At 41.8% G+C, this 17,911-nt stretch overlaps 1 protein-coding gene across 3 annotated transcripts in view; it reads right to left on the bottom strand.

Moving 5' to 3' along the window:
* The window catches only part of ZUP1 (zinc finger containing ubiquitin peptidase 1), a 705,973-nt gene that overhangs the window by 242,908 nt on the left and 445,154 nt on the right, over positions 1–17,911 (bottom strand). For all 3 annotated transcript variants that reach the window (XM_069606641.1, XM_069606639.1, XM_069606640.1), the window contains exon 5: positions 10,638–10,823. In XM_069606641.1, coding sequence (XP_069462742.1) covers positions 10,638–10,823 — 186 coding nt within the window. The remainder of the gene's footprint in view (positions 1–10,637; positions 10,824–17,911) is intronic.

Genomic DNA, 17,911 nt, shown 5'->3' with positions numbered 1-17,911 from the left:
CTTCTTAGAGACATCAGAGATGTGAGGAGAGAAGGAGAGTGTGGAGTCGAAGATGACCCTGAGTTTTCTAGCCTCACAGGTGGGAGCAGGAAGAGGGCCAAGAGAGACCGGCCAGAGAGTGACAGGAAAGGAGGGAGCGGGTGTGCTGATGAGAAGAATCTCAGTCTTACTGGCATTAAGGCAGAGATCATTGGCGGCACACCACTCCTGGATGGCGGACAGACAGTCAGAGATGAGAGAGGGAGAAGAGGTGGCCGAAGGTAGCCTGAAAATGAGCCGAGTGTCATCCGCATAGTACTGGAAATTGGGCAGAGAGCGGCAATGCGCTAGGCAAGAAGTGCCAGGTATTGGTTGAACAGCCAGGGAGAGAGGTTATACCCCTAGGGAACACCACAGGTAGAGATGGAGATAGAGTAGTGCCAGTTAGGGTTAAGATACAGCAGCGCATGTTGATTTTCTGTTTAAATGTACAGAAAGCTATGACTAAAATGCTTCATGGTGCTAATAAGAAAGTAAAGATATCAAAAACTGCACTGCATAAAAAAGCAATAATTGGTATATTTGATAAATGTATAAAACTCTTGACAACCTTAAAGGTCAGTTTAGATTATGCTGTACATATAAAGACAGAAATTAGAAAGAAGATCACAGATCTTGATTTGAGCAGAATATGGTAGACATGACTACAAAGTCTACAGCATGGCGATACTTGCCACATGCCCCTAATGCAGGGGGCATACCTGAATTACAAGGTCCAATTTCTATGCAGGAGAATTAGGCAAGATTATATTTGCTTAAAATTTAATATTCTGGGGCGTGGCTAACATGCCAAGATTGGCGAGTGGACCCTTTTCTAGCTCAAAGGAGCTTAATTGAATTCTTCAACACTTGTGGTTCAGGTGATGGTTTTGCAAACCCGGCATTGTGAAGTGATCCTCTTAGGTTGAAACACCCTTCGGAGATGTGAAACGTTCCAACAGAGCCTTCTCCTGTTTCTGTAAGCCATGTCAGCTGGGGAGATTGTTGACTGACGCAGTATATGAATGTGTGGTTTCTCTCTCCTTCTGGGCCTACTCTCTGCTGCCAGCCAGTTCTGTTCAAGGACATTACAGTAACATTTCTCATTTTCATTTATTTCTCTTCAGCCTTTATTTCTACCACATATCATTGGTACTGTAAGGAACTCATAGTGGCAACAGTAAAGACAGACAAGTGATCACAGTTCAAGGGTGTTTATTATACTGTATATGCGGGTTGGACATACGCCTAATCTAAACCTGAATCTAAAATGGGAGCAAGCTACGACCATCAAATAATAAGGTAGTCCTAGTGGCGTCTTGTCAAATCAAAGGGCCTAGTCTAAGAAAAGCCTATTGTCAATCCTTACAACTAAATACAAAAGGGTGTGGGATAATGTTCACAAGAAAGAAAGAAGTGTCCACAAATGATAAGTTAGGATGTGGTAGCCAGGGGTCTGCCTTCCCCACGTTTTGAGCACGGGACAAAGTGGGACTCCCGAGTACAGCACAAGCTCGAACTTCCCCAGCACGAAACAACAGTTCCGCTTCTCAGATATCAGGTCCTTCGGTTATTAAGTCTCCTTTCTACAAAAAGTCTCTTGCCTCTGAGGATCTGATGTGTTCCAAAATAATAAACAAAAGTTCCTTGCTGCTTGTACATTGCGTGATGCCTTTTCACCCCTGGATCACACTCTTCTGGGCTCAGATCCACAAACAGTTCCTTTCTACGAAAATCATAACCAAAAGTTCTTTTCTGACTGCACTTGGATGATGATTCTTCACCCCTGGGTCCCCCTCTTCCGCCAGGCTCAGACCCCTCTGGAATATCAGCCTGCCTCCAGTCGGGTTCACTCTGGCTTGTATTCAAAAGATTTCTTCTGTTGCATTCATATGTCGCTGGGGTGATGGATTTTCACTCGTGGATGCCCGTCTTCCATGCTCAGACCCTGTTCCAATGTTTGCCTCCCTCCGTCAGGTTCACTACAGCTTTCCTCAAATCAACTTCACTTATGGCATTCACAAATCTTAATGTCTTTTTAAACAGTTCACTGCGGACATCCCTCTGCTCTGTTGACCTTTGTCAAAACACTGTTCATTGGGACTTTAGGCTTTGCGCCCCTTCCCATCAGCAAAACCCCCCACCCCCCTGTCGGGTTCACTCTTGCCACCTTACGCCAATTACATAGTTCCTTCTACTTTATTACGATGTAGGATTCACTTCCCTTAGCAATACAATCATCTGCCAGTCAAAGACTTTCAACTGCACAGATAATTTTGCAAGACCCCTGTATGACCACTTTGACCCCTTTCTCGTGCCTCTCCCAAAGCCTTCTGGCAACAGTAGTTTCAACAATAGGGCAATCGCCCAAAGTTCCTCAAGTGAGCACCCACGTAGTGGCAGACTCCTCTGTAGCTGGTTTCCCTCTTTCGTATTAACAGTTCTTGCTACTTTCGTTCAACACAGTTTGGTTTCTTATCGGGTATCCCTTCGACTCACCGGCTCTGATGAACCGCTTGGGTCATCTTGTCTCTGGAGTCAAGGACGGTACCACGGTGGCAAGCGTCTCACCCTGGCTTGGTTATCAGCAGAGGAGGGCCCTTTGTACCGTTGACATCTGCTGCAACACATGCTGACTTTTGTTCGCAGTGTTATGGTTCCTTCTCTGGCGGTTTCACAGGGAAAGGTTGCTTCTCTCCTTGTCACCCTTTCGGTTCTCACCACCTTTCTCCTCCTCTTGAACTGCTGTAATCGGATAGCTGTGTCGTTGTGTTGTCTGCCTTGCTCGTATTGTACTCTCGTGCTCCACCTTTTATCCCTGTCGGGAAAGGAAAGGACAGTCGGATGTGTGCGGTTCTGGTCAATTGCTTGACTTTGCCTGACCCTTGGGTTGGAACATGTCAGGTAAACAGCTTTAGTGTTAGTCCATTGTGTTTCGTGTCGGGAGAAAGTTTTAGTGTAGGAAAAGGGGGGCATCTCTAAGTATTCTATGTGTTAGGATGGGGAGAAAGTGTTATAAGAAGGGAGGGATGATATTCTTCATCCTACGGGGGTAGGTGAGTTCAGTAGGGTAAGTTCGGTATGGTTTGTGAAATTAATAGAGGGGGGGAATAATGGGAACAGTAGCGTTTTGTCAATGCTGACAGAGTTCGGAAAATAATAACCAGAGGGACATGGAAAAGAATGCGCAGGAGTATTCGGGTAGGACACCGGAAAACAGATTCTGGGAGAGATCATTTCTGGGTGCAACTGGGTTTGGGATTCTAGGGGATTGGTTATATCTGGAGGGGTCATTGGATCTGGGCAAGAGACATTCAATGGGAGGAAGGGAGGCAGAGGTACAATGAGATTTCATCTTCCTCTCCTCCTTCCCTGGTATAATACTGCTTCTCACCTGAGGTATTTCCCCGAGCACAATCCCGGGCTGCCCCATCCAGGTGATCCTCTCTCGCTCGTCCGCCCCTAGGGATGGCGGTCTAACAGCGTTGTCCCTTTACAGGCCACCTGAATAAGGGATTCTCGAGGTCTGCTTGGGAGAATACCCTCAGGTTTCGCACAGTACCCACACAAACATTTGGATGTTATCAATACATTATAAAAGACCATTGAATATTTGGAAGTCTTTTCAACAATTTTAAGATTAAACACTAAAGAGAGGCAATGTGCTGATTTAGATATTTTGAATTATAGTCTCCTCAATTGCCTCAACCAAACGACGGAATACGAATCTTTGCAGCTGTATTCATTTACACAAAAGCTATATACAACATTCTTTATCCGAAATGGCTGATGAATCCTCATCGAGTTCCTCAGGAGATCTATCAAGCATCAACAAAGGCATGGACGTTTATTTTAATGGAGCTCACTGCCACACAGTGTTCCATTTCAATGTTAAACAATAGATCCCTATCCCTCCAAGATGGATGTAATGCTTTCAAGAATGATATCACTACAATTAACACTAGACTATCTGAAATGGAAGAGTGGTGTCCTTTTCTGAGGACAGCATAGAAGTTCTTGAGCAAATGCAGTTTAAACTTTTTCATTTAGAGACTGAAGTCTCTAATAGAGGATAGGAACAGGAAGGACAATATTAGAATTTATGGTGTTCTGGAAAACTCTGAACAAAATAATGCCAATAAATTCCTGACCGATTGGATTCCTAAAATACGGAATATCTCCTTCTCTCCCCCTCTTGCGTTCCAAAGGGTGCACAGAATTAGACCATGCTTTACCACAAACAGTGCTTCAACAAGACCGCTCATTGCCTGTTTATTGCGTCACCAGCAAGCTAGACAAATTCTCTCAGCTGCAAAAAAGTAGCCATCCCTAACCTTTCAAGGCAATGCAATGTTCTACTCCCCTGTCCAAAGCTGCAAGGCATAAAAGGAAACGATTTTTGGACATGAAACCTGCATTAAAAAATTTAAACATCAAGTACGGCCTACTGGAACCAGCTAGAATGATTATCACACCTCCACAAGGAGTCACCAAAGAATACCAAGACTCAGATGAATTACAAGCTCTTATTAAAACACTCCAATCTTCAGAGATGGACATCTCGCCAGCAACTGCATCTTCGGGTTCTGATGCGTCAATATCTCTTCATGCTCAGAACTTATCTTCGCATAACAAGTATAAATCCGGGAAATCTCAATCTTCTAGGAATAGATCCGGTCATAATTATTCTTCAAGTTCATCTGATGCTTCTGACAAACACAAAGACAAATCTAGATCTCATATAAACAGATTGACACGGTGGATGAGATGACTATTTTTCTTCAGTCCTTAACTTGGTGATTATCTAACTGCCTAATACTGAATCGCTCTGTTTGAGCTCATGGGTCTTCAGAAGACGGTCTTGTTTTCCCTGATGGCAGCCCCCATTGGATTTTTCCATTTAGCTAGATTTTTAGTCATTAATAATATTTTGTATCTTTATTTTCAATGTTGTCTCCCCTTCCCTTCCCTTCTGTGTTTATCCTTCCTCTAGTCTGTGTTATTGCATTCTGGAATCTCTCCAGTACGATGTTTTACACTTCCATTTGCCAATGTTCCTTTACAAACTTTCTTCGTTACTCAATCTATATCACTTCTGATATTACCTTAATAATCATGTACCCTATTCTTTACTGTTTTGAGTATCAAGGTATTGTAATGGAATGTTGAAGGTCTTAATAATCCTATCGAAAGTCAAAAAGTCCATCATCTAGGGAAAAACAATCCAGATGGTGTATGCATTCGAGAAACCCACTTAGAACCTATGGAATATAATAATAAACTGATCAAATTATGGATAAAGCATGCATTTTCTGCACCAGCAATAGAGAAAAAGGGAGGTGTTACTATACTCATTCATAAGAAAACTTCTTTTCAATTGCTTGATCAACAACATGACCCTCCCATACGATGGTCTATCATTGACACCAGTATCAACAAGATTATGGTTATTATCCTTAATATTTATGGTCCCAATACTGCAGATCCATCCTATTGGAACAATTTAAGACATGTTCTCTTTAACAAGAATTATGATAGACTCATTATTTGTGGTGACTGTAATCCATTTGGTGATTTCACCCAGGACCGCAAATCAGATTCCAAGTTCATAAACTCCAAATCCCACAAACAATTCATCAATTTTATAGAAGACCTCTCTCTTGTTGATACTTTGTGACCTAGATGTTAAGGAATGTACCCTTTTCTCCCCCCTCACAAATCCTTCTCCAGAATGGATAATATATTTGTTAACTCTCCACGTGCTTCCACAAAATCCTCCACTCTGAAATTGGCCCTATTGTCATTTCAGGCCATGCCCCGGTCCGTACTGTCCTGGAGTGGGAACAGCAACCTTCCCTGGCATCCCGATGGAGATTCAATTCTTTTCTACTCAATGATCCTGATTTTATTCCAACACAAATGTTTTCTTTACTCAATTCTTTCTTTTTACCAACTCCTTAGTCATCACAATTCATAATAATTGGGACGCTTTCAAAGCCAAGTTACGTGGTTTTATTATACAATGTATAGCTTTCAAGAAGAAACAAAATGAACAAAAATAAATAAATCACAAGAGCTTTAATGCTCTTCTAAATCATTAGAAACCGCTTATTTCAATAACCCTAAAGAAGATTCTTTCAAATCCCTCCTTGAAAAACGCATAGAATGTAATAATTACAAAAGTAATAAAGCCTGTTCATCCCTGCTCAGATCTAAAGCTAAATTCTATGGTGATTCCAATAAATCGGGTAAATTACTTGCTGCATATCTTAAAAAGAGGAAAGAAAAATCTATTATAGCTTCTACCATTAACCAACATGGGGTTAGAGTTTCCAATACGCAACAAATCGAAAATACTTTCTTTGAATTTTACTCTCAACTTTACTCAGCTGATCAAACCATTCTTAATGATATTACTAACTCTCTGCTCTAACAAGAACATTATTGATAATCCTGTAGATCTTTCCTTTTTAGATGCCCCCATTTCATTACAGGAAATTCAAAAGGCAATCCTAGACCTTAAAAGTGGTAAAGCTCCAGGAACTGATGGATTTCCTGTTTATTTTTAATCCCTCCTTTTCTACCATCCTCTCCCCTAAACTCCTGGAACTTTATAACCATTTCTTTATGTTAGGTTCCAGCACCAGATCCTTTGGAGAAGCCTTACTAATTCTGTTTCTGCAAACGGGACAAAGACCCTTTGTTAGTCGAAAACTATCGTCCTATACCTTTAATCAATTCTGAGACTAAAATCCTAGCCAAAGGAATTACTAATTGGCTCAATGGTATAATGCACACATTAATTAATGTAAATCGAACGGGTATCACAAAAGGAAGATATGCCTCATCCAATACTAGGATCCTTTTCAATGCTCTTTCGCATGCACACATTTCACCTAACCCTGGTTATCTTTGCCTTAGACGCTGAGAAAGCATTCAACAGAGTTTCATGGCCCTTCCCATTTGAATCCCTTTCATGGCATGGGTTTAGCCCTACTTTTTCCAAACTCATCTCCCTTTTATTTTTAACACCCTCAACTAGATTTTTTTTAATCAATAATACCTTTACCAAACAGTTTCCAATATCACGCGGAACCGGACAAGGATGTCTGTTATGCCCACTTCTGTTTATTTTAGCTATAGAACCCCTTCTTCAAAGCATCTCCCTTAATAATAGTATTAAAGGCATTGTTATGAAAGATTTCTCTGTTAAATTTTCCACATATGCTGATATCATTCTACTCTACCTTTCAAACCAGACTACTTCTATCCCGGCATTAAGTCTACCACTGATCAATTTGCTTGTGTCTCAGAATACAAATTACATTTTGATGAATCCAAACTCTTACCTCTTACTAATTCCTGTGTCTTATCCGATACTCCCCTTTATGGCATGAAGTGGTGCACTTCTTCTATTAAATACTTAGGGATACATAATGCTAAAGATATTACATCCACTTTAAGCCTAAATCAGAATGCAATAGTGGATAAAATAAGATCTTCCATCAATCAGTGGTCCCCTCTTTTCCTCTCTTGGTGAGGCAGATTAAACTCCATCAAAATGACTCTTGGTCCTATCTTCTTGTATTACCTTTCCATGATCCCAATTTTATTACCAAGACCCTCCTTTTAAGAAATGACAAAATCCTATCCAATTTTCTTTGGAAAAATAAAACTCCCAAAATAGCGCTGAAACTCAAATCCTGCAAAACTCTTGGTGGAGTTAAATTCCCTGATTTTCTTGAATATCAAAAATCATTTGTATCGAGAAAATGTGCCCTTTTCTTATCTTATGAACCCCAATTTATGAATGCCCCATCTTGGATTGTTTTAGAATCAAAACATATAGGTCCTCTATCCTTTCCACATTTTCTCAGAACCTCCTCATGGCCTGGTTTTAAAAAACAGCCACTTTTGTATTCCTTCAAACATGCTTGGTTTTGCTTAATCTCAACCTCACCTACTACCCAAGACTCTACAAACGCCTTCTTATGGTTCAAAAAAATTATTCTCGCTTAAGATTAAACATGCTATCTTACTTAAATGGTATTCCGTAGGTAATGTATCTACTAACACACTTGTTCTATAACAATATACCTATACATTTTCATGAATTCTGCACCAGAATTAATATGAATACATCTGATTTCAAAACCTATTCTACCATTACTAAGCTAATTACCAAAGTCATCCTCTATCATTCTCAAAAGGCACCTTCAAAATATACAGAATCAATTGCATGCTCTCACCTTACCAAAGCTTCCAAATTTTACTCCATTCTTAAACAACCCAATGACAACGCTTGCTTACTATACTATGGGAAGCTGACTGGGATCTCCAAATATCCCACGAAATGTGGACTAAAATCTGGGAGCAATGCGTTTCTACTTCTGTAGCTGCAAACCTCACACAATCACATTATTTTATTTTACATAGAGCTTATTTAACTCCCCACCGAGTAGCAAAAATTACAAATTTTAATCATCATTTTTGTTTGTCTTGTCAATCCCCTACCACTGATTTTACCCACTCGATCTTGTATTGCAAATGTGTCTTTTCCTTCTGGACACAAGTATGGAATTATTTACAAAATATGTTTTCTTTTTAAGAACCATTATCACTGTGCAATGTTATGATCGGTGTACTAGCAAAACCTTTCATGTCATCTATTTCCTCTCCTGAATTATTTAATTGTATGGGTTATGTTGCTTTTGAACTTATTGCAACCAACTGGAAAAATGCACAGACACTATTGTACAATTATGGTGGAATTCTATATGCTCATACCACAGAATTGAAAAAATGTTGGCACTATCCTCCAGAACGTTACCTACATTTTACAACAAATGGAATGTTTACAATCGGTACCTGACGTAATTTGTGCTCTTTTCATTTATGATAGCACCATCCCCTCCCTTCTCCTTTCTTATTTGTTTCTAAGTTTGTCATGTTTGTACGCCCTGCTTATCTTAGTTCATTCAACAGATCTAATTATTAACCCATTCATATATATTCTATTTTATATCATATGGTTAATATCTCAACTATATACACCAAGGTAACATTTTTTACCTGTTTCACTTTCTAGTTTAATCAAATACAAAAATGTATGTATTTGCTATTGTATTTATAAAAATATTTTTTTTTTAAAAAATCAGTGAACATAATATTCTCCCCAAATAAGAAGTTATTGGAGCAAGAAGACATGGGCAGCTGGGAGCTGCAGAATATGTTTGATTGAACTTCATCTTGATACGATTAAGCAGCAATTAATATACTACCCTAGATTGAGATGCTTTCGGATTAGATGCATAGTTAAATATAATCTGTATGATCAAAGATCAGCAAGCGAATTGCTGCGTCTGTAATGATGGTTAAAGATGTGATCATTATTATAGCTGCTATCATGTGGTACACTGTTGAGAATGAACATAATATTTATAATTTTACTAATTTATGATGTATTATTAGATTTTTTCCTCACAATTCAATGATATGACTATAAATTAAGAATGTTTCCATTTATTCAGACTGCATAAAACTACTAATTATTTATTGATACGCTTAAGTTATGAAACAGATTTGTGATCTATATTTTAAATTGTATAAAAACTTGATATGGTCAGATGTATTTTACAAATGAGAAATGCATATTTGTATTTCAAATCACACAACCCGCATTAATAAAGTAAATCACCCAAATGTGCAAATCCTCCCAGAGAGTCGAGCCCAGGGAGGGGGGTGGGGGAAAGAAGATGGAGATTTATAAAAGGAGGCCACAAAAGAGCAGACATGTTGGTGTGAGGAGAAGGAGCAAATTTGGCAATGGCAGAGAAAGGAGAAGCTAGTGGAGGAGGGGGGATTGGCGGTCCAAAGATAAGCAGAATGAGGGAGTAAGGAGATGAGTAGCAGGAGGAGGGAAAGACCAGAGAAAAAGGTGGTGGTAAAAGGGGGAGCAGAAGTAGATTAGGTATTAGAAAACAGGAAGCAGACAGGAGGCTCAATACTAGTCAGTGAAAGCACGGGGCAGGGGAGTTCAGTTCAGATGATATGAAGTGCTCAGTCTGTATGAAACCATTTTAAACTATGGTACTGCAGCAGAGTGCATTCATTGTATGCCTCAGTTTAGATGACTTACAATTGTGAATATTCTTCATATTGGGCTTGCATGCGACAAACTTAGAGGAACTGCAGCCTCTGTGTCCTGCACAGATATATCAGATATATGCCCTAATTTAAAGTTTTAAACCTTGCCTTTTTTAACAGGAGTTATGATTTTCGGGTAGGACGAATTCTCTCCAACCTAACATTTGCACCATTTCAAAATTGGAAGCAGAGCATATCCAATAAAGTCACTGATTGCTTTATAACTGCACCAAAAAAACATAGGATTCCATACCATGGGTAATGCCTTAAGTAGGCTCTTTTGTCAGAGTCAATATAGCTCCCCAAACCAAGGTCACTAAAAGCATTGTGCATGTACTAGTGTGAGAGCCACGGAAATAATATTTATGTATAAACAAATGCTTAAGTTAGGTTGCTCTTAAATACAGGATACGTTTACAAAATAAATAATGGTGTCAACATTGCCACAACGCATGGCTTACAGCTGGAAATACCTTTTAAACAGGCAAACAACCCATTCTTTAGAAGTGAAGAAAGCAACATTTGAAAGTTCCTGTAGCCGCAGCCCCAGCCTTTGTCCCCAAGAGAGGTGAAGAAATGGTCCAATGGAGAGCACAGCCACACACGTTTAACATCTTGGCCGCAATTCTGGTAATACTGGGAAAGTACTTGAAGAACTCCTGAAATACAGAAAATTAGAACACAGCAGAAAGTCAGACATTCTGGGTGGAAATATTTTTTGAAAAACAAACATACATTTAAAAGTATATATTAGTTGCAAGAACCACAGGATTCCCCAATGTTACTCCATGTATTTTGTTTCCTGTCATTCCATGGATGAAATCCATGAATCTACTGCCCTCCAGTGGCAGGACCGTCAATGTGCCTGTTTATGTCCGTCTTGAGCGAGCTTTGCTTGCTGCCAGGAAGAGTTTATGAAGTTATGTACAAGGAAGGGGCTCAGATTTCAGGCCGCTGTTCGTCCATGCTTAACCAGTGCATCCCACTCAAAACTCTGCTACAGCAATTTGGTAAGGGGCCGAGGAGTCATTTAAACTAGTGACATTCTCTCTGAAAGTTACCCTAAAAAGCGTGTTTAGTTTCTGAGAGAGAGAGAGAGAGAGAGATTACTAATAGATATAGTAAAAAGGCTCCAACCACCAAAATGGATGAAAGTCTTTTACTGGGTCTATTCGTTTGTATATGTAGATTATACATATTGTTAGGACTTTACAGGTAACGAAAATGTTACTCACTGTAGTGACACTGGTATCCTTAGTCCCCTTTCCTCAATACTCTTGGGATGTCCTACGGAACTGGGACAGGACCGGAGCATGATGCAAAGCAGAATTATGGAATATTGAAGTTTCTTTCCTGCGCAGATGCACCCCGTACATGGCCCAAATCACATGGCAGCCCCTCTGTCCCTCCCACCCCCGCCAACCTATCAGTCCCTTTCTCTGCATCGGACGGAACAGAGCATTGCTCTAACAGCTGCTCCTGTGCAGCACACAACATTTTGAAAACACCTCCACGGCACATGCCCAACTGTTTTGGCATGTCCACCATGAGGGGGTGTTTTGGGATAGTGATATCCCTAAAAATGCCCTGACAAGTCGCCATGATTACTTATATGGGCCCTACATAGCTAGTGGTTATCTGTAAAGGCCTACAAGTATGTACAATCTAAACTAGTACTTACTTGTAAAACCCTACAAAATGTGCAACCATACACAAAGATTGAATACAACTAACCGGAATAGTAAAAAGACTTCCGTCAAGTTCGTTTACTTTGTCTGTTAGAGAGTGAGCCAACAAAGGAACTCTGAGCTCTAGTTGAGCCCATAGGTGCAGTGGGAGTGGAGCAGTGGGCTTTGCAGTTTTAAGATTCTGCCAATTTCTCCCTTGAGTGGCTGGTAGGATTGTGGGCATGGCCTGTACGAGTCATGACTCATAGTGTTCCGCCACTGCACAGCTTTGTAGCAAGAAAAAAAAAAAAAAGAATAGATTTTAGACAGGAATTAATTTACATCGTTTCATCGGTGTTCATATTTGCAATGTGCTGGACAATTTGTACTTGCAGTCCTACCAGTGTGATCAAGGTCAGGAAATAAGACAACATTCATATATTAGCCAAGGCATCTCATTGCTTTTTGCCTAGCAGATTGTATGCATTTATTGTTGCAAAACGCAATTGATTTACTTTTTCATATAATAAAAAGGCGAGCATGGATAATGGGCAAACAGTTGCTCAGCAGCATGAACATACTCAACACAATACTATGTACAAAAAGACATATTCGTAATGTATCCAACAATTCGATGTATGTAAGCAAAGCAGAGGAAGGAATGATTCAGTCCTAAAGCAATAAAAACTATTTTGTTGCACAATCTTCGTAGCTGTATAGCTAAACACACAACTTCACAAAGAAAGCCATATTGGCACAATCAAGAACTCCGGGGGTCTGTGTATAATACAGTAGGATTCAGTATGACTGTAAGGCCTTGCAGATGTATCCACTGTTGATTCAAAAAGGCTATACGTTTCGGCAGATATGAAGCTGAACTCCACCTTCATCAGGACCAAAGAAAACCCCTAAAGACCAAAACACAATAATACATTAAAATCACTTTGCTAATTGACTGAATAAAATCACTGTGATGGTTACCCTATCTATAAGGCCTAACTCCAACACCAAGAAAGCACCCTGTGCGAGACCCTCACCAGCCAGTGCAAAGGTCACCATAGCTTAAATAAACCAAATACTGTCTCATTATTTACCCAAATGGCGGGATGACACCCTAGGCCAATAGACTGACGCTCAACCTGCATATAGGATCTTATTTTCTGAAATTATACACACACACGAGTGTAATTGAGGTTCCAACTGCAGTATAAAAATGCCTTGGTTCCTAAAGAAAAAAAATAATCTTAGATGGTGGGGTCTGCTTTTAGCCACGAGAGTACAGAAAAAGGCAAATGTATCTCTCACACACCACTTATGTTTAGTAACTTCAGGAATTTGTCACCTAAGAGGCATCCACGCTGAAAGTGCAGCGTCCTATGCAAATAGGAAATACAAGAGTGGCAATGTGTTCATACAAAAGCTCCCCAGCTTCAAGTGTCCTATGAGAGGCTGGTCGTGCCACTGTTGCTCCCCCTCGCCCCTTTCTATACGCTTACAAAAATGTTCCCAGCCCAACCAGGCAATCGTGCGACCTCTGTCTCCACTCTAAAAGAAGGCCTGTGATATAGAAGGAAGTGCGTGCATCGTAAGTTAACCTCAATATGCGTTACTAAGCCACCCGCCATTTTGGAAGGACTTACCGCTCTATTGCGATACTATAGGTGGCTCGAACTTGATTATTGATAAAAGGACCCATCCTGATTGATGAACGCCTAGGTCATAGGGTTTATTGTAAATTGATGTAAATAACAGTCATTCTAATTGCCAAAATCAAGAGCCCATTATCAGTTCCATTACTAGTCTCCCGGCACAGTGATACTGCAACAATACATATCTACTGTGCCAGGCATGTGGAACCAAATAGATGTAGAAACTCCTAGTGACTCCCCATAATATGCACAGAAGTCCACCATCTTAACATGTTCTAAAATGTAAAGGCTCAAAATCAAATCAAAACAAGACTGTCGGGCTACAACACAAATGACAGGCAAATTACTGCAACTTAAACAGACATGTAGTTCCCATTGTCTGTAATATTCAGACTGTATACCTCGCTCCTTAGAAGGCATACACAAATTTGAATGCAACAAGGGAACTTATACATCTACCGGCTGGGTACAGAACCTACCAGATAGGACTCTCTTTGTTAAGGCCTGTTTGGAGAAATTTGAGCCAGTGAATACACTGCGCTTCCTGAAGCAGGATTATACGTTGTGGATTTGACACACATTTCACAATGTCAATTACCCACCAGAGCAGGTATGTTGGTATTCTATGAAATGAGAAACCATGGGGGCTGAAGTTTCCTGCATCGAATTCTGGACCGATGTTCATTCATTCTGACATGGGCTGCCCTCGAAGTCTGGCCTACATATCTAAGTCCACACGGACACTGTATACAATATACCACATTGGTGGTTTTACAGTTTGAAAGACATTTTAACTCCCATAGTCTCTCCTCAATCTTGAAGGATTTAATATGTTATTAACGATAAGTGCCACAACGCTCCTGTGATGGATCTGTCTTTCCTCTCTGCTGATTAATTTGCTCCTTTTAAACTTGGTAGATCTCCGAGATGGCCGTCTGAGCCGTGCTTTACCGATGTCTTGAAAGCGCAGCGCTTTAAATTGAGGCAAGCAGAAGGCAAGTGGCGTTCTTCTTATGGCTCTACTTAGAAGTAGATTTTGGTCAACTTACTAAACAATCTTATTAGCCATAAAGAAGGGGAAAAGTGTCTTCTTTACCAATAAAGGTGAGACTGCACTAAGCCAACTGTGAGGCAGGCATGGCATCAAGAGATAGACACAGATACAAGAGAAAGCAATTTCAACAACCTTTATTTGGTCAACTGGGATGGGAGAATGCCTAACGAGCCCTATTTCTCAATGGGAGCAGTCTCAACCCATAAAATAAAGGAACAATAGTCTAAGTCTTGTCAGTCCAAACAATAAGGCTGTCTGTGTCAAAAACTATGCTTGCCCTCACAAAGTTCATGTTCAAATGGTTGCACAAAGTTCACTTTCAACTTTACACTCAGTTAATTTTATTCTTATTTCACTTACTCCATACAGGGTTCCCTTCCCCATATTTCAAACTGCTCTTGGTGGGTATTTCACAATATACTTGCTTGGCGGGGTCTCCCTCGGCTGTGGCGCAATTGTCAGACTGCACGGTCCACCCATTACAGGTCGCACAACCCGGGCCCCTAGGGTTTATCTTCAGCCCTTTCGTTTTTACCTTCTCATTGATGGATTTCACCACTGTTGCCTATCAGAGACTTTCAAGAATGCATAGCCTTAATCTCCCTATCCGCGATCACTCTGATATTCACTCTTTCTTTCTCTGCGCTCGGCTTTCCTCTGGTGCTTTTTGCACACTTGGCTTTCATTTTGTTTCCTTTCACTCGTACTACTTGCACTCTTGTGCCTTAACTCGTTTCTTTTCCTTATTTATTGATACTTTGTTTCATGTGCGACTTGCATGCTTTACACCTGTCCTTCTTTCTGTGCCGCTTGCATGCTTTACAACTTTCTTTTCTGTATCGCTCTCACGCTTTCAAACTTTCCTTCTTCCCGCTCCAGTCTCACACATGCACCGGGTTTCCCTGGCTGTCATACTCACAGGTTGCCGCGTTGCTGCTCACAGGGATCCACTTCTCTCAGCATTGGGGTCTGGGTCTCGCCTCCTGCCCCTTGGACATTCCAGGGGTCTGTATCACGCCCAGCGAAACAAGCATTTACTTCTGCATGGCCAATTCGAGTTAGCCTTTCTTCCAGGGCTCACAATTCTGGCTCCCTGGAGACCCGGCTCTCTCGCCACGCTTGGTCCCTCACCAAACAACAGGATAGCGCTTCGGCATCCCACTCGCCACCGGATACCTCTGGACCTTCTTGCAACAATCTCCTGGCCTTCTGCTCCCATAGCTCATTTGTTCTGCTGACTGCCTGTGTCCATTTTATACTCCCAGAAAAGTTTGATAGGTTGCAGGTGATGGTAGTCAGCTTTGAGTGCCTGACTTTGCCTGGCCTTGTTAATGGGACACATGTATTGAGAGTACTAGTTTGCCTCTACTCGCATCTTCTTCTACCCAGAAATATAATGGTGTTTCCTATAGAAAGCCTGCATAACTCTTGGCTCCCTCTTCTTCGTATCAGTACCTGGATGGTATTTTGGAGACTGGGTATCCTGGCATCAATATTTGCGCAGGAATACTGAGGGAATATTGTATAGGGGTTTATTGCAGAGGGGGCAGGAGGGATACCATGTTTCACCCTCAGGTATTCCCTCCCAATCCCTGAGGACGCTCCACCCAGGTCATCCTACCTCACTAGTCCACCCCCAAGGTCGCGATCCAAAAACACTGGCCCTTCCCTGGCCACCTGTGTAGAGGATCCCCAGGAAGTAGGAAGGGAAAAGCCCTTGGGTTTTTCACATAACCCAAAGAGTTATTCTCAGTGCTGAAGTCACTCCCATCCACGGCTCAATCTTGTCCTAGAGTTGCCCACTCACACTCTACAATTCTTTGGCTGACTTTGTCACTAAAATTGCAGATATACGTCATAACATTTGTCTTGTTTCTCGGGATGCAGCTGGTCCTGCTGAACAGGATGCGGCCTCCGCTTATGCATGGTCTCACTTCCTGTTTTTTTCTCCGGAGGCAGTTCTGACAGCAATCAGAAGACTTAAGTCAGCTTCTCCTTCTGATGCCATCCCTCTGGGTGTCCTTAAGGACAGTATGCCTATGATAGTTTACTGGCTGACACAGGCAGTTAATTTGTCTTGTCAATTGGGCTTGATTCTGGCTGAACTCAAACAGGCCACCGTTATCCCCCGTCTTAAGAACCCAACGTTGGGCCCCTCTATTCTGGCTAATTTTCATCCAATCTCCTTTCTCCCTTTTTTCATGAAGCTCTTGGCGTCTTTGATCTCTCCCTTGCTTTGCTCTTTTCTTGAATCCTCTAGCTTTCTCGACCCCTTTCAGTTGGATTTCCGACCCGGCACGCATAGTGTCCTGGTTTCTGTAGTGGATGACCTTGCCAGGCTTGTAGAGCAGGGGTGAGTGGGAGCCTTGGTCTTATTACATCTTTCAGCTGGTTTTTGACACCACTGACCATCCCCCCTCAGGGGCCAATCTCTTTCTCTTCCTTCCTTCTCCTCCTCTTCTTGCCCGCTCACGTGTGGAGTTCCCCAAGGCTCTGCTCTGTCACCGATGCTTTTTAATATCTATCTGCAGCCACTACGGCATCTCTTATGCCGATGACACCCAGATTGTGGCTAGATTAGATCTTGACCACTCTGAGGCATCATTGTGCCTGAGCAGTTGCCTGGGGGTCGTTAATGGGTGGATGAACAGCAATTGGCTTAAGCTCAATGGGCACAAGACAGAGGTCTTGCTGGTGGGTTCTCCCTCTATCTCTTCTTTCTGGAATCCTCCCTCCTGGCCACCTGTTTTGGGTGTTCCTCCGCTTTCGGTGACAGTGGTGAAGAATTTAGGTGTTTACTTGTCCTCCTCGCTTTCAATGGCCGCCCAGGTCGGTGCAGTCTACAACGCCGGCCATTTTCACCTCAAGGTTCTGCGTAAGGTGTTGTCATTTCTGACCTCTGGTATTTGCCTCTTTGGTGCTCAGTCGCATTGACTATTGCAATGCCTTGTTTTTAGCCCAGCCCCTCTACTTCATCGATTGCAGCTGCTTTAGAACTTGGCTGTCCGTATCGCTACCAATACTCCTTATGGGGCTCACATCAGGCCGGTGCTCCGGTCTCTGCACTGGCTTCCGGTAGCCAAAAGAGTGGAATTTAGGTCCGTGTGCTTAGTGCACCAAGCGTAGTATCATAAAGGGGCGGAGTACTTGCAGGATAAGTTTGTTACCCATCGACCTGGGCGTACTCTTCGCTCCGGAACGGCCTGTTTGCTCTCTGTGCCACGTTTCCGTCTTGCAAAGACAGGTGGCCAAGCATTCTCAATTGCTGCAGCAAAGCCATGGAATGCTTTGCCCTTCCCTCTGAGATGTGTGGAGAATCACTGTTTAGGTGATGACTGAAGATCCTGCTATTTTATTCGCCCAGGGCATGGTGTAGT

Source organism: Ambystoma mexicanum, chromosome 4p, assembly GCF_040938575.1.
Source record: "Ambystoma mexicanum isolate Mex_15411 chromosome 4p, UKY_AmexF1_1, whole genome shotgun sequence".
Taxonomy (NCBI): Eukaryota; Metazoa; Chordata; class Amphibia; order Caudata; family Ambystomatidae; genus Ambystoma; species Ambystoma mexicanum.
Note: the sequence above shows the minus strand (reverse complement) of the source record. Positions and strands in the feature narration are given on the sequence as shown.